At 46.7% G+C, this 20,102-nt stretch overlaps 5 protein-coding genes across 5 annotated transcripts; 3 read left to right on the top strand and 2 right to left on the bottom strand.

The window, feature by feature from the left end:
- Positions 1-1,127: 1,127 nt before the first annotated feature.
- PtA15_6A308 (uncharacterized protein) lies at positions 1,128-1,972 on the top strand (the record flags this gene model as incomplete). Its single annotated transcript, XM_053170000.1, has 4 exons — positions 1,128-1,290; positions 1,383-1,466; positions 1,557-1,847; positions 1,944-1,972. The coding sequence occupies 4 exons, from the start codon at positions 1,128-1,130 to the stop codon at positions 1,970-1,972; spliced, it is 567 nt and encodes a 188-aa protein (XP_053021235.1).
- A 5,663-nt stretch (positions 1,973-7,635) lies between these two features.
- Positions 7,636-9,676, bottom strand: PtA15_6A307 (uncharacterized protein; the record flags this gene model as incomplete). The annotated part of the gene is made up of 9 exons (XM_053169999.1): positions 7,636-7,679; positions 7,765-7,848; positions 7,916-7,984; positions 8,078-8,191; positions 8,304-8,395; positions 8,487-8,610; positions 8,711-8,881; positions 8,956-9,216; positions 9,562-9,676. The coding sequence occupies 9 exons, from the start codon at positions 9,674-9,676 to the stop codon at positions 7,636-7,638; spliced, it is 1,074 nt and encodes a 357-aa protein (XP_053021234.1).
- Positions 9,677-10,481: 805 nt separating this feature from the next.
- PtA15_6A306 (uncharacterized protein) lies at positions 10,482-13,926 on the top strand (the record flags this gene model as incomplete). The annotated part of the gene is made up of 12 exons (XM_053169998.1): positions 10,482-10,557; positions 10,677-10,825; positions 10,899-11,049; positions 11,130-11,331; positions 11,394-11,477; positions 11,545-11,772; positions 11,879-11,999; positions 12,080-12,186; positions 12,253-12,741; positions 12,810-13,034; positions 13,145-13,451; positions 13,552-13,926. The coding sequence occupies 12 exons, from the start codon at positions 10,482-10,484 to the stop codon at positions 13,924-13,926; spliced, it is 2,514 nt and encodes an 837-aa protein (XP_053021233.1).
- A 657-nt stretch (positions 13,927-14,583) lies between these two features.
- On the bottom strand, positions 14,584-15,402 carry PtA15_6A305 (uncharacterized protein; the record flags this gene model as incomplete). The annotated part of the gene is made up of 5 exons (XM_053169997.1): positions 14,584-14,658; positions 14,744-14,821; positions 14,918-15,160; positions 15,226-15,253; positions 15,323-15,402. 5 exons carry the CDS (start codon positions 15,400-15,402, stop codon positions 14,584-14,586), a joined length of 504 nt encoding a protein of 167 aa, XP_053021232.1.
- Positions 15,403-15,787: 385 nt separating this feature from the next.
- PtA15_6A304 (uncharacterized protein) lies at positions 15,788-18,213 on the top strand (the record flags this gene model as incomplete). Its single annotated transcript, XM_053169996.1, has 3 exons — positions 15,788-17,249; positions 17,330-17,619; positions 17,707-18,213. 3 exons carry the CDS (start codon positions 15,788-15,790, stop codon positions 18,211-18,213), a joined length of 2,259 nt encoding a protein of 752 aa, XP_053021231.1.
- Positions 18,214-20,102: the final 1,889 nt, after the last annotated feature.

The following is a 20,102-nucleotide window of genomic DNA, read 5'->3' as shown; positions in this document are numbered from 1 at the left end:
TCGATTGGTAATTTTTCTGGCAATTCCATCTGGTGGTATAACTGAAACCACTGATGTAAACGAAATCCCTCAAAATACTTAACCCGGTCTCCAAAGGGTTATAGAGTTATGTATGACACAGGTAGGGCCTTCCACCGGGCATGATATCCTTTGACTCCGGCTCGGAGGATAACTTCAACATGTGATGCTCACTTTGAAAGGAGCAGAACTATGCATAGAACACAACTCACTGGAAGAACGCGGGTTAGAAAATCAAGCTCTATGTACTCCTGAGTCTTGACATGAATGACACTTGGGCCGTAGGAATCCTCAGGTGTTTTGGGTTGATACATAAATACATTTATCTTGGTATTTGCCGTAAGTGACGATTGGACTCTGGACAAATGACACTGACAGTCAAGCAGAAAATGTACAAAATTCTGAGCTCGGGGCCGTCCAGTGCTCTCGAGCAACCTGACGTAATCTTCAACCAACGCGTCAACCTCGTCCCCTCAGAATGTGCTGTCCCTGGGTTTTCGGCCTGGGCAAAGGCACACTCCTGGCCGGACAGCCGGCGGTTTACACTCAGAGGAAGCCTTAAACAGGGAACAAGCTCATGAGCATGCATCTAGAGTAGAAGTATCAGAATTATCATGATGAAGTGTTTGTGATAATGCCCTCTGGTACATAAAGACTGGCGCTGTTGATCAATTGCTTGCCTATGAAGTTCATGGATATACAACCACTGCTGGTAAATCATCACATGGGACCCTGGGTGGCTCACACACACAGGAAGCAGATTTGATCAGATCTTGAACCACTTGCCAAAATTCCAATCATGCTGAGTGCTTCTACCTTCTTCCGTGTGCGGAATCCCCGAATAGCGCCATTGTGAGACTGCAGGGATCAGAGCAATCGTACAGTCAATCCGGCAGTTTCCAACTCCACGCCCACGGGGTAGTTAACCATCTGTAGGAAGGAAAAAGTAGATAAATATCAACCATCCTTCTCCTCTTTGCGACACGTGCTCGCTATTTGTCTCTCCTCGTAGATCTATTGCTTTATACCCCCCCATACAGGCCTACCTACTCTCCTTATTGACTCAACAGAGACTCATCACTAGACATTTTAACCTCTGCAACAGCATCATGTTCAAGAATTCACTCTTTAGTTCCTTGATGGTTGCACTCATCAGTCTTAGTCTCACAGTCTTATCTGCCACCGTCGAAAAATCCCCCTCGGCAAAGCATCAGGTAGAATGCACTCGCCGCTGGTCAACTGTAGACTCGTTCAAGAATCAATACCTCGTTGGTATGTCATAATGTCTGAAGAACTCTCTTTTCCGAGAACTCAGTTTTATGCTTATGCAATGAGTTATTGTCTTGCCGCCGTTTGTATTTCAGCATGTGACGATGAAAATTCAAACACCTGCGACGCCAGAACTTGCCACATGGGTGGTTCAACTGGTACCGCTGATAGTAATCGTGGTAAGCATTGAAAACGCCTATTTCGAGAGAAAAAATCATGCCCTTCAGCCCACTGCTAACTTTCCTCAATGCTCCTGGGGGTGGTTAAAGTCAGCATGGAGCTATTCTTTGACCAATGTGCCAAGATTGATCGCGATGGCAAGGAACTCACGGGTCCTGATTACCGAATTTTCCCCAGAGCATACGAAGTCAGCCGCCGAAACAAGAGTATCATAGGTAGGTCCTGGGCGAGTTCAGCTCGTTACATCATCGGACTTACCTCGTCGCTGACCTGCGTGAACCTACTAGCTTTTGGCTTTGCACAAAGTGAACCAATTGAGAAAGACACGTTTTTCAAATGTGCCTGGAACCAGGCCTCTGCGCTGAACCTCCGCAGAGTTTGTAAGCTATCTCACTTCTAGTCAAGTCAGTAGAAAGGGCAAGAAAACTAACGTCAAGTTTGATCTCCTAAATCTATCGATTTTTGTACCGACGCAGGGTGCGATTCCTGCTCCCTCCATGAGTAGATTTGACTTGGCCTCCCAGAGCTTTAGTTTCCCACTCCTTGATCGGTATCTCCGCACAGATAAAAACACAAAAATTAACAAACTATAGGCACATAAACATCTACCAAAAAGAAAGCCAGCAAAAAATTTAAAGCCAAATTCAGTCTCGGCATGGCTGTTGATATCCAACGTCCAGTAGAGATGTGTTATTCCCCTTTTCTATTTGATTGTTTCCTTCAATACACGTTCATTCTGCTTGATTTTTACCCCACAATTATGTAGAACTCCCAGAATTTCAGACTCATGAGTTGGTCTCAACAAAAGTAATTCATCGGGCAATTTGATTCTTCCACGACGTCGACGTGGTTTTATGATACTCCATTGCGATTCTTCATTGCGCTGGAATTCAAAGTGGGAGCCCAAGCGTTTCATTCCTGGTTGACCAAGGGCATCTGGATAATATGGCAAATATCCATGGGCTCTTGCGATAAATTTTATGATGAGAATGTTTGCAAACTAAGAAGAAGACTTTTTGAACCGGCGGACTGATCAAACGGATAGTTTGATCGGTCCACTTCAACTAACAGGGTAAGTTCTGTGCTGCAAGCTCGGGTCCCAGGATGATGTTTTGGGTGAGAGCTTGTCCGGGAATGCTTCCATCATCCGTGATTCTATCGTTTGTTCTTGCAATAAATTGAGGCGCGTAGCTTTCGCGCAGCATGAAGGAGAAATTCTCTTCATTTTTTTCCCGGCAAATCCACATTGTGAACCCCACTGATTTGTAGCCCAGCGCGTTTGTATTTCTCTAGGAAATTTTTTGGGTGAATCTAGGGGTTCATGATAAAATTTTACAAAACTGAGAGCCAATTTTAAGGCCCTTATTAACAAGTTTTTAAAAATTTGGTAAGGTTTGGGCATTAATTATTGGCAATCAGAACTTCGAGTTTTCATGTTGCACCAAAACTGGATGATTGGAGGACTTCCTGTTGGCTAGAACATGGGCTTCAGTTTCCCAAAATTGCTACTTTTCTTGTACTACTCCACACAAAAATCAAAAGCAAGACAAGGGTTCAATTGTGGAAATTCTTCACTTTTGGACTCAAGATTTTGTTTTGGTGATTTGCACTTTTAGTTCTAAGAAGTATTGAGGGAAATAAATATTAAATTTGGAAAATTTGAAATTTCATGCCCTATGGTACAGGCCCTAAACTATACTGGCTGGTTAAAACTGCAGTGTCTCCCTCTCAGTCTAAAACAAGCCATTAATTAGGAAACAGGAATTCCTCCTTTTTCAAGCAGGGTTGGTTTGCTCATGCAGAATTTTGGGAAAGTGTAATTGTGATGGCTTTGTTCCAAAGGGGAGCTGTCCACCATTCCTAAAACCTTTTTGCAAATAAGTGGAGGCCAATTTTAACAAGGTTTGGTTGATGAGCTTGGCACCAGCTTACAAGTTCCAGAAGACTGCAGTGCACAAATCATCCAAATATTGGGGAACTCCTTTTCAAGCTCTGCAGATCCCGCAGAAGCAGATGATCAGATCTGAAGCCTCAGAGACTGAATTCCCCTGCAAAATTTAGATGCTTTAGCTCTAGGATTTATGGTTACACCACCAGTACAGCAGCTGCAGGGCTCAACTTGAAGCTTAATATCTGTTGATATAAGTATCCTATCAATACTCTACAGGATTCTGAACAGTCACATGCATATGAAACCTTGTTATAATTTCCAGAGGTCAAAATGGGCTTCAAGATACTCACTCTGAGTCTACTCCTGAATCCTATATGTGAAAGTGTGACACTCATTTATGGGATAACCCACCTGTTCTTCATATTTCACTTGGGCAATATCTCATTGATCATGCAAGTCATAAAGGCTTTGATTATTGCATCATTTTACTTGATGGTTCTCAACCAAGCAAAATTTATAGAAACAACTCAGTCCATTGAATCACCTCAATGGTACAAAGATATGAGCTTAGATGATCATTTGAACATGGATGTTTATTTGAACAATCCTTTAGATTTTTTAGAGTCTACATCTTTCACTCAACATTCACCAGCCTCTACACCAACTTTCAATCTTGAAGATTTTCCTCAAGAGGAAATAGAACTATTTCATCATGATCATGAGCTAATTCCTCATGTAAATGGATTCAGCACAGATGAAATATTGCTTGATCATGAAATGCAAATTTGTAGCCCACATCTTTATCAAAATCCCCCAACCCCCAATTAAAACCACTTCAATCTACCAGCAAAAAGCAAAGAAGATAAATTGATGTACAAACATAAAAATAGTTGCTCTTTGCCACAGATAATAGCACCAGTCCTCAAAAATAGCTACAAAATGGGTGGATCTGAGGTCATAGCTCAATCTAGCTCAACTCCCAGCAATTATCTGCTTCAAAAACATGGAGAAGTAGAAGAAAGAGGTTCATTGTCAGCTGAAATGATTCAAACACAAGCAAAGAGGCCCAAAAATCTTTCATCCAGATTATACAAATTTGGAAATTCCAGGGATCACATGGAATTGTCTCAAAGCGCTATGGAAAAGGGAGTTGATCCTTTGGATGAGCCCCTTGTTAATTTGGGACAAACTCATCAATCAGAATTGCAGCCCAGCCAATTATTTTGGATTCCAAGTAAAGATGTGAATGAATTCCTTAAAACAAATTATATGGTTTTTTATCCCAGTCAAGATTGGATTATCCAACAGGGACAACGCAAAATTGGAAGAACCCTGTCCATTTTATCCATCCAAAATTTGGATTTCAATATGTATTCTATCTACAAAGATGGAATCATGATGAAGTTAAAAACAGAACTTGAAAAGTGGATGATCTCAAAAAAATCAAGTGAAGAATACAGAAATAATGTCTATCCATCCTCTCCTGAAAGGAAGTGCAATCAAATCCTCAAATATGTTGCAAATATAACCAGAATCTCATCATTCCTCATGATAAGTTATATTTACTTGTTTGGGGAGCAAAATGGTGAAATATTGAACAAAGAGGATATGAATGGTGTCCTGAAATTTGTGAAGGAAGTTTTAGATAAAGATAAAAATTGTGAATCACTGATCTACAAAAACTACACCTATATAAGAAGAATAAAAGACTTTACTTCACCGGATACAAAGATACCTAATGGCTGGGAGAATGGTTCTGCTCTTTGGTATTATACTTCACAAGCTATCTTCAAATACTGGAGCCAGAGAAACTGGGAAAAAAATAAAGATAGTAATGTACACTGCAGGAGTGATATCAAATTTAACCAAATGGTCAAATTTCTGATCATCAATTCAAATATTGACATAGATAAAATTTTGGTAAATGAAGGATCAGAAACTGGGTCTGACCCAAGTCTTTCAAAATTCTATTTTGAAACCAAATCAATTTCCAAGGATAGTGATCAAAAAAACCATAAAAGAAGGAAAACAGCACACTAACCAAATTAGGACGCTTGACACCACATAAATCATAGAAATATGTGTAATCAAAGCAGAGAAAAACTACTATCTGGATGGATAGAGTATCATCAATAAAAAACAAATAACATGTGTTTCATGTATTGCTCTGGATAAAGGCTTTAATTTTGGCCACAAAGATACCAATTTAGTGGCAGATGAGAAATCCATCATTTTTAATCCCACTAAAGGCTCAAACAAAAAATTTCTTTGCAGTCACCATCTGATTTACATGGCATACTTACTGTGCATTAAACCCAGCTTGAAATAATTTTCAAACAAATTGCTCCTTCCCTGAGCCTTGCAGTGCAGTTGCCAGTTGTTTTTCACTTTTTTTAATCCCAACTGAAGCCAAAATGGCATCGTTTGTTTTCAAAGGTTTATACAAGTACCTCATTTCAGAGGCCAGAGCAATGGAATACCCTTCAGGATTTATTTGACCTTCAAAATGTATTCCTTCAATCAGCTTTGAAGATTTAGCCTCAATAATTTAGGTGAGGTTGCCCATCAGTATTGCCAAGAAAACTGTCTAGTTGGATTCCTTTGTAAATATTTTGTTGATTTTTGAAGTTTGTTTATTATTTTTCTGGGATTGAACCTCATTCCTTTGTCTGTAAGCCTGCAGACTTTGTTGAGTCTTGACCCCCTTCTACGGAGAGCCTTGCGGGCGGGGTCCCCCGGAACCTCCGTTTGAGAGGCTTAGTTGAGCTAGACAAAGTCCCAAGGTGGGTGCGCATAGCGCGTGGCTTTAGGTGCTATCAATAATTTGGAAAGCAATGGCCCAAAACACCTTTTTAAAGGGCTTTTGCCACTGCTCCAGAACCATATTTGACCTAAATTTTTACACAGCCAGAAAGCCCTACATCTTGGCCAATTTTTGATTCCCTTTGATCATCGACATAAGTCTTATCTGTCTCACCCCTTAATGAATCTCAAAGGCCACACTATTCTAGCCATCATGGATCCTGTTGATATTACACTTATCCCATCATGTGATTGGGCGGAAGAAAAAGATACCAGAACATGGCAGAAGAAAGCCAAGCTTCTGGTGAGTTTAACGCTGAATGCAGAGGGAGATTACACAAAGACAGGAGTGTACAAAGACCTCGAAAGTTGATGTATTTATGTCTCATCACCTGCAAGGCCTCCCTGGGCCAAAAAGTTGAGAATAGTTGAAGACTGCCCTTCTGCACAGCCTGTCTTCTTATCATCGGGCACGACCGCTACATGCAGTTGGATGTTACTTTAGCTGACCTTGAGTCTGAGAGGGAATAATCAATCCCCATACCACCCCTTCTTTCTTGCATATTTGTATCCCAACACAATCCTTTCCATCTCTGTCTAAGAAACCATGCATATGTGTTGGATTCCAAGTATTCCAATTAATTACTGAACGGACAAAAAGCAAAGAGACGAGAATTACATGAGCTGAGAAATTGGCAGATCTGCTGAGAGAAGAAGGAACACGACACCCAAGAACTGGACCATAGATAAACCAATATTTATGGAGAAGAGACGGACGCAGATGACAAGATGGATTGGATTGATGGATATTTATCAAGAAACTAAACATTTCTGTTCCCGATGTGGGTTGTTTCTATAGCACCCTGAAAAAAGAGGAGGGGGGGGGGCATGGGAGAGAGACGAAAGGGGAGGGGGGGTATGCAAACAAGATAGAAGGATGGGCAAGTCGAGGCGGAGCCTCGTAAAGGTACGTTGAGGATGGCCGGCATGCGGAGTCAGATATGTATAGAGTCTAAAATGATATAGGTAGACATACTGATGAATGATATGTGTAATGTGCATCGTTTCAATAAACAGGGATCGAAGAAAGGGTGGTATATGTTTGCGTGTATGTGTATGGTGGATGAGCGGGGGAAGAGATATGCAAGACAAGCAAACAAAGAAAAAAGATAGGGAATAATACAAGGTTTGGAGTGTTCGTGGGCGAGCAATTACTACACACAAACCGCACTGCATCTTTGGCAAGAGAGGCGCTGTCGTCAGAGGTCTTTTCTGGGTCGTGAGGCAAGAAAGATGAGTGAGATAAGAAGGAGGGCGGGAGGGCGGATGATCATGCTGAGGATGATGATGATTGTCTGGAGAGTTGATGAGGGTGGGGTTGGGCTGAGTATGATTGGAGAGGTGCGGATAAATTGGAGCATTTCGTGATGAGAATGATTCGATGAATGCGGGACGGGAGAGAGCAGTCCGACTGGTTAGGTGGGCAAAAACTGCTGGCTTTGACAATACATTCCACGAGCTACAATCAACAGAAAGAAAAGGGTCAGCTTGACCTCACTCAGCTTTTGAAATGAAAAGGAGACATGAGGGAGAGGATGACAGACGAGTTTGGCGCCACACCACGATGGCAAGGATGATCCATGCTGCAAAGCTGAGGCCCGAGTAGACCGTCCAAATGAGCGCCCATTCTGTTGATTCAAAAGAGTGAGTGTCCCAATTTCAATATCTCAAGCCTTTCTCGTATTTAAGACTCACGGCCAGCTCTGATCATAGGAAATCGAAGCTCAAAGAGCACCGGACAACTAGCATTCATCTTCCGGAAGACTGGATGGATGAGGACGAGGAGACGTTAGAGGCGCTGAAAGTAGAACGATCGCGCAAACTCGAGGAAAACTGGAAACGGGGAAGGTAGCGAACCGAAGTCATCCATGACATCGTAGATGATGTACCACGAGCTCATGACCCCGACGAAGAGGATAAAGTAGCGTAGAACACCGGCATGATCGATGAACCAAAAGCCGATCAAAAGCCCTGCAGACGCGACAAGGATTACCAAGGGACAAGGTGGCGCGTCAAAAGAGAAGATCAATAACTGAGGAAGCGAATCCGAGACAACGGCCGGGTGAGTTGGCAGAAAACTGACCGATAAAAAGCAAGGTCATCACCCGTGCCACTAGTCCGGTGGCCCACCAAAAGGCGACAATCAAGGACATCATCAAGAAGAAGCTTGCGATTCTGCGGACGACGACGAACGCTGGGTAAATCTCCAATTTCCAAGATGACCGCTCTGCCTGACCAGAGAGGCTGAGAGGAATGGATGCTCAACTTGGAAGCTAAGGTGTTGAAGCCGCAGAACACCAGTAGTCCTCCGAACAGACACGACGAGATGTATCCCAAGGGCAACGAGAGGGTCGGGTAGACATTGGCCTCCATCCGGGTCGCCCCGCCCACTGCAGAAAGGCGCGTCATCAAGAAGGGAGAGAGAATTGGGCGATCAGAAATGAGTGGGTTGAATTTTCAAGGGGAGAGAGAGAGAGAGAGAGAGATTACCGTTGGGGTCGATGGTGACACTGTCGAGCTTGCAGCCCGAACACGACGCGGCTACCACATGGCCAAACTCGTGCCATGCTACGACGACTAGCTTGAAGGGGAAGAGGATGTGTCTGATTATGAACAAGTTCCAACAGACCAAGATGATGACGAAATACAAAGCAATCGTGACTAATGAAAAAGCATAAGCGTTAGTGTTTGGGAAGAGCAGGTGATTCAAGAGAGGTAAAGTTCGAGAGACTGACAGAGGGTGGAGGTTTGCGTCGGACTGGTAGGCGAGAGATGGCCCGGGACGCGTTCGTTTTCTTCGCCGGGATAGCAGGGTCTGTCGGCAGGCAAGCCGTCTGCGGATCCGTGGCCGCCGAACCAGGGCACACCGGAGGCGGCGGGGTAGACGGTTGAGGTGGTCGGGGTTCCGCCGGAATTGATGGTCAGATAGGAGGTCGATCTGATCGTCGTCGGCGGGGGCGAGCCCGTCAGGTACACCGTTTGAGTGGACGTAGGCTCTGCATACATACACGCACAGACGCACAGAAGGAGAGAAAAAAATGATGATCAGACGCGTGTGTGTTTGAGAGACTGGACGGTCCGTGCACTGACGCGGGGCCATCTGCTGGTTGATCGTCTGTGTGTATGCGCCAACGGTGACGGTGACAGTGCCCGGGCTGGGATTCGCGTCGGCGGGATTGACGGTGACGGTGACGATGGGAGCAGCGGCCCTGAGCAAGCAAGGAAAGCGCGCAGGGCAATGTCAGCAGGATGGTTGGTTGGGGGACACAAAATGGATGGGGGAGACGGACAGGTTGACGGTGACGGTGTTGACGAAGACGGTCATGGTGGTGTATCCCGACCAGCGTTTCTGGAGGACCAGCTGGTTTTGGGCGAGCGGGCGTGGGCCTGGGCTGGGTATCGGATGTGGGGGGTGATGTGGGGGGTGATGCTTGTTGTTGTTGTTCGGGTGGTCATGACGGTGGGCGGTGGGCTGCTGGGTCTTGGTGGGCAGGAGTGCGTCGAGCGTGGCTGTTCCGAGGATGTTGCGGTGTGAGCTGGCGTTGAGTGGGATGGCTAGGATGAGGATGGCCTGGAGGAGGAGGCTGGCGGTTGTCCATTTCCGTCTCCGTCTCCGATTCGATCGCTGCTGCTGTTCGAGAGTGAGCAGGGACATGCTGAGGGGGAAGTCTTTTGCTTTTGCCGAGCTCCTCGCGTGCTGGTTGGTTATGGTTATATATAGACCAGGCTGCCGGCCAAGGATACTACTCCCGAGCACACTTCAACAGTGTGAAACACCCTCGAGGCTTCTACTCACCCACCAGCACGATCACCACCAAACAAACAACCAACATCTCCTTCATACGACCCATTCTTCAGCCCCACGCGCACACAAACCAACAAACAGCCTTTGTCCGTTGCAGACAACACCCTAGGGGCCCAAGCTCAGCTGATACATACACCCGCAAAAGGCTTTGGCCGGTCACTGCTCCTGAACTCCACCCGCCTTGGATGGTCCACAGTGAAATCAAAGCCTTTCACCATACACAGTACATACTCATCACGGCGCTGGGAAGTGTGATTGCCGGCAGTGGCGTCGCGACTGCTTCAACGCGGGTGGCGCTCCTCCGGGACCGGGAGAGTGCGGGGAAGTTGGAATGCCGGGGCTTGATAGGGCTTGATCGAGGGAAATTGGCTGTGACTGGGCTGTGACAGCTTACAGGAGGTGCATACACACACACCCCAGTCGCACCACCACATCACCCAACCAACACCAAACAGCATGGATCGAGAAACAGACCGATTGGACGCAGCTGACTTCGACCTGGAGGATGCCATCAACGAGCTATGTCCACATGGTATGTCCACAAAAACCCCCATCGTCCACCCCTCTCTGGCCATCAAACAGTGGGTAAATAACACTCACAAAGAGGAACATAAACACACACACACAACTGATTCCTCTTCTCCACCAAAGAATCCTCAGCCGCAAGCCTTCCCCTCCTCCAAATCTTGCTCCGCCAACGCCTGCTCGAATCCACCCACCAGACCGCGATCCTGAGGGCCGAGCTCCAGGCGGCTTGCGACTCGGGAGAATGCATAGAAAGCATCCAGGAAGGCATCGGGGTAGGCACCTGACCCCACCAGCCACCCAGCTACCAAACCTGATGATCAGCCGTCACCCTCTGCGACCATCTAGGCACTATTGACCACACTGTCGACCATCAAGTCTTCCTCCACCGAAGCCCAATCGGTCGTCGAGTCGATCACCAAGGAAATCAGGACACTCGACCTTGCAAAATCGAACATCGAGAGCGCAGTCGCCGGCCTCAAAAGACTAGGAATGCTAGGTGGAGGCCCATTCTCTCTCTCTTTCAGCCCATCAAAAAAAAAAAAAAAAAAAAAACTCAGAGTGCATGATCCGAAACAGTTAATGCCTTCGACCAATTGACGCGGCTCACCAAGGCGCGCAAGTACCGCGAGACTGCTGCGGCTCTGCAGGCCGTCCAAAGCCTCTCTGGCCATCTCCAGCAGCTCGCCAGCTCGGTGCCCCGCGTCGCAAGCCTCTTCAAATCTCTCCAAGAAACTCAGGGCTTGCTACGAAGGACCATCATGGAAGAGTTTTCAACAGCGTAAGCCATTTTGTACCCAGACTCTACAAGTCCCTGAACCCTTTTCTCTACGATCACCGTAGATTTGAAGAAAAAAGCGTCGCCATCAACAAAGGACAACTGGCCGACTCATGCCTCGTAATCGATGCGCTGGGGGCAGATGCACGGTTGGTCATACCAAAACTCAATCAATTTCTTCTAGCTCAGAGCTAAGGGAGGTGCTGCACCCCGTAGTGGCTCGTTGATCGACTGGTACACGACCTTCCAACTACGCGAATACCGCCGCATCTTCTCTGGCCCGTCCTCAGAAGCCGGCCAACTCGACAACATCTCCCGGAGATACGCCTGGTTCCGACGCACGCTGAAGAGCCACGAAGAAGACCCGAACGGCGGCGCCCGGATCTTCCCCGAGTCTTGGATGGTCCATGTCAGTCTCTGTGGTCAGTTTGGTGAAGCCACTAGGTTAGGGAACCATCGCCTCATCCAAATCCAATCATCAGTCCAGATTTACATTAAATCTTCTTCTCTTACCCCCCCCCCCCACTCTCGAACCCTTTGGGATACTCAGGGAAGACCTGAAAGACGTCCTCGCACGTTGCCGCTCGACACTCAAGGTAGACATCTTACTTCAAGCACTACAAATCACTACCACCTTTGAGAGGGAAATGTCCCAGAAGTTTGGAATGCCGGTTGGTTATCCTCTCTTTTTCCCAGCCGAAAGTCTTTTCCCGTGCAGAGCATCTTTTTATATGTCCATTTTTCCGTACAGTACGAAGACATTGCCGCCAGATCCAAATCTGCTCATGTGGGCAACGCCACTCCCATCCGGACTGCCTTTGAAGCTTACCTGGGCATCTTTGTTGATGCCCAGGATAGGTAAGCATCGCACTAGCCCACACTTGGAGTAGAAAAAGACTAATGAATCATCACCCGTGCACTCAGCACATTATCTGACATGTTTAACCAGTTCCGGTCTTCAATCCCCAAGCTTTCTGACTTCGTTGATGTCCGGCTCGATGATCGACCATCAGCTATCCTCCCTTCGTCGATGGAGCTATTCCACTTCTACCGCTCGACCCTCGACCGATGTGCAGCTCTGACGACCCGGAAACCGTTCCTGGAGCTATGCAAGATCTACAAAAAGTGGCTGAAAGTTTACAGTGAAGAGATCCTTTCAGCGGGTCTCTCGGGGGCGATCGTCGCCCATGCTAGTCGTCTCTCTGGGCTCGCTGCTCCCCACGAATCTTCTAATCTCGATTCTGGCCTCCGATCCGCAACGACCGCGTTCTTGCTTTGCATCTGTGCCATCCTGAACACGGCGGACTATTGTGCTGAGACGGCTGACCAGTTACAGACTAAGCTCCAAGAAACGATCAGCCAAGACTTCAAGTCTCAAGTGACCCTTGACAGTGAGCAGGATCTGTTCCGAGGGTCAGTCGTGCACACACAGACAACTCAACCACCGGATAACTGATCTGTCTGGATTTCCTTTTTTCCAGAAACGTCTCGTCGGCCATCTCGAGTTTGTTGAAAGAGTTCGAGGACGTCTCCGAGCCGGCATTCACAGCGATGGTCAAACTGCAGTGGAAGGATATCGAGTTCGTGTCCGCCGAAAGTGCTTACGTCCACGACCTTATCAAAATCACTTCCCTCGTTACCGATCTGGTCAAAGTGCATGTCGAGCAAAAGAAATACGTCCGCAGTTTCTGTGATAAAGTCGTAGGGTAAATCTCCCACTCCGCCACAGAAAAAAAATCTTCCCCAACTTATGCAGAACAAAAAAACGGAAGTAGGTCTTTTTTTTTGGCTGATATATATATAAGTTCTTTTGTAGGACATTGGTCAGTCGATTCACCCGCTCGATCGTCCGATGTCGCCCGATCACGCCGATTGGTGCCGAACAGATGATCCTCGATCTGCAGGTGTTGAAGAACCATCTGCTGCTGCTGCCCCGCCTAGAGCCGGACACCCCGGTGGCCTCGTCATACACCCGTTACCTGACCAAGAGCATTGGTAAACTGGACACGCTGCTCAAGGTGATCATGTCCCCCGTCGAGCCCCCGGACGAGTTCGTCAAGCACTACCTGCTCCTCGTGCCTTGCCAATCCTTCTCGGACTTCCAAAAAGTCCTCGACTTCAAGGTCCGTCCTCTCTTCTTCAAACCCTCCTTCCTGTCTACACATCCCTTTGTAAAACTAAAGCCCCATTTGTTTTCGCTTTTATTATCGTTTTATTTTAAAGGGGGGTAAGCCGCAAGACCAGAACCGATTACTGGACGTTTTCCTCGCGTTGACATCGGTGCAACCCGACCTGGCGGACAGCTCGTTCCTCTCGAGCATTGACATGAACCCGGAGGGGAGCTCTGGGCCTGGAGGAGGCGGGGGAGGGGGAGGGGGAGGAGGGGTGTCGCTGCTCCAGTTCTCCCGGTCCGCCGATGCCGCCCGCAAGTCCGCCCACAACGCCGCCCTCGCACCCTCCTCCTCCGACACCGGCCTCTCCGACCACGCCCCCTCTGCCACGTCCGTCGCGCCCTCCGGCGCATTCACTGACTTTCGGAGGTTCGGCCAGAAACTCGGGATGGGGCTGCGGTTCTCTCGCGAGACCAAGCCCGAATAGCCTCCCTCTCGAATCCACTTTCACCATGTACATACTTTTACAAAAATGTGAGAACAAAAAAATCATCCGTTCTGCGGGTTTACTCGTCTCCATTCACTTGTATTTTTTTCTTCTATGCATGGTCATGGTGGGTGGCAGGCAGTGCATCCCTGCACTGAGACCGCTCCTTAAGAGCCACACAAGCAGTCGAATCTCGTGTCCGAAGACGCGTGGGTGGGGACGGCCTGGCCCCTGATCCACCTACCAAGGATGGAGACACATTTAGGCAGGGGCGCTTGAGAGGATGGGAAAGACGAAGAAATTCACCAGGAAAAACATAAGATCAGGTGTCTGTGTACTGTAGACAAGTGACCATTCATATTTTTGAAGTTTAAACTTCACAATTTTGTGTTTTTGGGTCCAGCAGATGCTTGAGGTGACGGTCATCGCGTCCGCTGGTCTGGGCGGCCGGCTCCCGCTCTCCCTCTACCGTCCACTGTACAAATCTGTTTACTTGTTTGCAAATGGTTTGACTTGGATTCATTTAAGTGTAGCGGTATCAAATGAGTATTCCTGAGCTAGATAAGCAAACAGCAAGCTAATACTACAATGTTACCCAGCGCACGAGTAAAAAAATTGCACTAGGAATAGATTAGGCAGCAACAAACACGACCCCGCTCAGGTATCTTCTTTATCATCGCCCTGCTCAGGTATCGTCTCCAGATTTTTGCTTTCTTTCTGGGCACGCTCTATCTGTAGTCGAATAACCCCGGAAGAGAGTAAAAATTAAGCCCGAATCAAATCAAGATATCTTGATACAAATGGAGGAATAACGAACCTGTTCTTTGAGTGTTTCGACTGGATGAAGATCAAGAGCACTAGGCGGGACACTCGATTGAGTTTCTGTCAAGGAGCCCTATCAAAAGGTGAACAGAGAGCATGGCGTCATCGTGAGCAAAAAAAAAAAGCTATGTAGTCATCATATGTGAAGTTCCAAAAGGTTATAACTCACGGGGAAAATGTAGGTCCAATCTCCCTTGGTCGGACTTGCAATCTCATAGCCAATCGGAAGTTTACATCGACTGCAAGTGTGTCGCCACTGCTTCTCAAATCCATTGTCTCTTCGAATCAATGTTGGCTTTGTGCTGAGGTCTGTGTTCAGCTTGTACGACCGCTTCGGCTCGATGTTCCGGATCACATATGATGCATCAATTGGCCTCCGAGCGACCAACGAAAGAGGCTTGTCGATTACTAACTGGACATGCAAAACAGGCATCAGAAAAGTCTCGTGGTTTTATTCGTGCTTGAGGCTGGACTCACAATGAACTCTCCACAAAGACAATAGTTGCTGGAATCATACATCAAACCAACTGTCAGCTTATATCGATGATAAATATTCCACAGCTGGATTACCTACACAACCAGTCGGCTGGTGGCGTGTAAGGCTTGTTTATCTTCACTCGTCGATATTGCGGACCTGGAAACGATCTTTGGCATTTTGCTGGCGGTGGTCTTTGGGCTCCGGCATCCGCGTGGCGCGAGTGGAGCAATGGGCGGACTGGGTGGTGACACCTGTGTGACAGCAGCCGTGAAACCTCACGCGGACTTGCAGCACCACCTCCTTCCAGCCGTTGGTCTTCCCCTTGCTTCTTCCCTTTTTCATTCGACAATCCCCACAAATCGAGAAAAACCCATCGAATGTAACAAGAAAAACAGAGACGATTTAAATCTGGTGGGCATCTTAACTGCACTGGCTTCAGGATCAATACTAACACTAATCAAACTCCCCTTGCCTAGCTTTGTAGCTGAATACCCACGATAGCACGTATCATTCAGAACCAAGAGCCCTGTGATATCTGAGCAAGTCGTCGCCCGAATCAAGATGTCCATTGTCGTCTCAAAATTGAAGGTGGCACAGCTGAAGTCCGAGCTAGCTGCTCGTAATCTACCCACCTCAGGACTGAAAGCCGTACTCTCTGAACGATTACAACAAGCACTCGACCAAGAAGCTCAAGCGAAACAGGAGCAAGTTTCCTCCATAAAAAATACTCAGCCCACCCCTCCACCCTCTGAGAAGCGTGCCCGATCTCCCTCTGATCTTGAAGAGCTTGCTCGTCCATCCAAAATCGCTAACCGGTCTCCCCATCCTTCACCCCCAAAGGACCAACCTCCTGTCGCCTACCAGCAAGCTCATAATTCAACTGTTGAAAATACCGTGGACTCTCAAATCGTCAACCTAGAAGATCCGAGACAGACTAGTATCAATCTCAGCCCTCCCGGGGGTGGCGACAAACCGACCAGTACCAATCCTCTACCAACAGCAAACGATACTCCAACATCTAACACTGGAACTAACCTAAGCACAACCAATAATGATCATCAACCAGTCCTCCCATCCTCCATGGAAACTGAAAATCGTCTGGAGTCAACCAAGAGCCGCGAACCTACTGAATCTTCACCAAATCAACTTGCAACTTCTGAAATTCATACCACTATCTCGAGCTCTCTCTTAGAAGACCAATCAGAACCCCAAACGCTCGATCATTCCACTGTTGCTCCAGAAGACTCCTCTCCTGTTGCCCCTAACGCATCAATATCTCGAGACTCACAAACGCAGAACATCGATCAAGACGTCCCGACCGACGAAATCGAACCTGAAATTGTTCCGTGCCCCGCCAAAGCCGAACCCGAAACGGGTCAGCCGCCTCTCATAACTGAACCTGAAAGTGTTCCGAACTCTATGCAAGTTGAGCTTGAAAACGTTCCGAGCCCCGCCAAAATTCAACCCGAAATGGTTCAGGAGCCCCCCAGAATTGAACCTGAAATTGTTGAGAACTCTATGCAAACTGAACCCGAGAACCCCACGCAAATTGAACTTCAACCCGATCAGAATCCTATCCAAATTGAACCTGAAATCGTTCAGAAGCCTACCCAAATTGAATCTGAGAGTGTTCAAAAGTCATCCCAAATCAAACCTGAACAGGCCCAAAAGGAAGCCATTGAAGACTTGCCTCCCCTTAGCGATACTAATCACGGTGAAAACGCCGATCTTCTTACCCATGCTCCATCTCACATCATACCTGAAAAAGATATCAGTAACCAAAAGACTGCGGCAGAATCCAATACCCTACCCGCAGCCAATGAACCTCAAGCCGATGAACATCCTGCAACTCCATTGCCTGATAATAACACTCCTGACAACTCAGTAAGCCCTGCGAAACCTGTCACACAGCTAAATGATCACACAGATGTGGGTGTCGCTTCTGCCCAATCATCAGCCGACGTAGAGGTCGCTAAGGCCGATAGTGGTAAAATCGATCCACCGTTACAGCTGGCATCGAGTAGTCAGTATTGCTATTTTTCTTTCTTTAGTCTACTTTTGACTCAGGTGACGTGAAATTTACGAGATCGATAACTTTTGCAGCAGCCAATGGAATCAAAGAGGTTAATCAGCCGGTCAACCTGTCACCCAGTCGTCTTGAAAGCAAACAGCAATCAACTCTAGATGACGGCGCCACTAACTCAGTAAACGACGTCCAGACACCCGCAAAACAGCCTACAATTGGTCGGGATCAGCCACCGTTAACTAGATCTCTCTACATCAGCAATCTTGTCCGTCCTTTGACTGTCCCTCAGTTAAAGAAGAAGTTGTCCGAATATGGAGAGATCACTTATTTGTGGATTGATTCGGTCAAAAGCCACGCCTACGTGACTGTAAGTAGTTTGATTGAGCAATATGTCGAGAACAAGGTTGAATAGCATCTGACCTGGTTGACGGCCTACAATTTGTCACAACTTCAGTTTGAAAACGATGCAGCAGCCCTGGCGACCTACTCCTCGATGCATCAAACCGAACCCTGGCCTCCAGAGACCGGGAAGATGCTGGTACTGGTTTTCGTTCCTGATAACGAGGTATCAAGGCTAGTAGCTGAAGAAGAAGAAGACACTAAAACCCGCAACAGAGGAAGGCTAGCATTACACGTAGTCCGAGAAGAAAACGGATGGAGGTTCGAGTTGAGACCGATGAACAGCGGTGGGAATGCCCAACAACCCAGAGGACTAGCCAGCTCAACCACTTTGTCCCAAGTCAACTTGGTTAGCTCTTCTCGGACGCTTGATCCACCGCATCCCAAAGAATCTGCCCGCGCCAAGGCCGAATCAAACTCGACCGATCTTAAGACCAATCAGACCCAACTACCCGATCTTCAATTCGAAAAACCACAAGATAACCCGAAAGGTGGACCGGAAAAATGGTTCAAGAAAACCCAGACTCGGCCTCATTTGTTTTATCTACCCTATGCTCCTTGATCGGTCTGTTGATTCGTATCTGATTTACTTATTATAAGTAACCCCCCGGGCGTAATAAGTACCTCAAGCGGAAGAATAGATCCTTTCTTTCTAACCAGAATTTATAATCTTCACGATTATCCTATTGATCCACTTCATTTCCCTGTGCTTTCTGATAAACAAAAATAGAGCTGCATGCATTCATACATCATCAAAAAAGGATAAAGAAATGTGTTTTCCATCAGTTTGACATAGGTATACATAAACATCCGAAACACATCTTCACATAGTAGTGCATATTCTTTGGTCATCATTCGTATTTATTATTCAATCATTCAGTAAAATAATGCATACATAAACGTGGTAAACAGCTGTGTGATTGGATGATTGGTCGGATAATTACATGTGGCCTCCGAATCAAGTACAGCTGAGGCGCAAACAACATGGACATGGACATCAAGTTTGGAGTGCCAGCTCCGGTGGGGAAGAGGCTGGGGGGCCAGGAATGGAGTCTGGAGGGGCAGCTGGGATTTTGCAGCCACGCTCCGTGCAGCTCGAGTGGCTCTAAGCCGCCTGCCAATTTGCAGAAGGGCATCTAAAAGGTGCCTTCCCAGACATCTGGGAGCCCGCCTTTTAGATGTCAGCTCTCCAGCATCATAGGTGTGGACGCGTAGTCCGCAAGACGTTGCAATGCAACCCCAAGTCAGGCTCTATCAACAGTCCACTCGTGTATACAGGCTTGACAATGACCAGTCCACCTCTCAATGACCGGTCTGTACCGGCCATCAAGAGGTAGAGTTCATCAGTTGAGTCCTCTTGATCACCTGTACCGGTCATTGGGGGGGCTGAGTCCTCTCAATGACCGGTCTGTACCAGCCATCAAGAGGGTTGAAACATTCAGTTGGGTAAGGGGCGAGGTCTCTTGGTTGTTGTGTTGATGTTTGATGGACGTTATGTAGGTAGCGTGTAAGGATTTCGGACAATCTGTCCAAAAGAAAATCTGAATTGGCGCAATGGCACAATTGGTGTTGTCCCTTGGCTTCCGTAGGGTACGCAAAAACCGGGTATGAACGCGGAAAAACCAGGTATGAATGCGGAAAAACCAGGTACTACATATTAGTAACCCCCTTTTTTATTTCATATTCAGTCTTGGGAACTTCTTTTCCACCCCTGTAGCCAATGTCATGACTTGAAGTATGTGGCCTGAGCTTCTGCATTGAAAAATGTGATGCCAAAAACATGAGATGACCCATTTATGGTATTCAAAATTGCATAAGATTTCTTTACATAAAATCATAAACTGCAATTTTGGCTGGGAGATGTCACTTTAAGTTTTATGCACGCTGACATCTCCCAGCTAAAATGGGCTTTATGATTTTATGTAAACAGTGGCATATGCAATTTTGAACACCATAATTTATGGTGTTCAAAGTTGGTTTGCATAATTTTATGCATGCATAAATCATAAAATCATAAAAATATTTTGGCGGGGAAATTCTGTATTACATAATCAGACAGTCATATCCCGTGCAAAAAAGATTTTATGATTTTATGATTTATGCATGCATAAAGTTATGCAAACCAACTTTGAACACCATAATTGTACATGAGTAGAACTTTTGATTTTTCCCATTTTAGAGTACCACACAGCAGATCTCAACAGGAAGACATCCAGTCATTCTTATCCCTAGTGATTTGAATCTAGGATTTGAGATGACATTGACCCCCCCACCTGAAATTCTTGGTGCCAGACTTAAAAAAATGTGCTACACATTTTGAGACTGTTGAATAATTCTTTTAGAAGCATGCATATGTGTATCTTATTGTAGTTAGCTATTTAAGTGATGCACTACTGGACTATGCACATTGTTGATGAACACCTGGTTTGTATGATCTCTATCTACACGACA

Source organism: Puccinia triticina, chromosome 6A (genome assembly GCF_026914185.1).
Source record: "Puccinia triticina chromosome 6A, complete sequence".
Classification (NCBI taxonomy): domain Eukaryota; kingdom Fungi; phylum Basidiomycota; class Pucciniomycetes; order Pucciniales; family Pucciniaceae; genus Puccinia; species Puccinia triticina.
The sequence above is the reverse complement of the archived record's forward strand: the minus strand, read 5'-3'. Positions and strand labels throughout refer to the sequence as shown.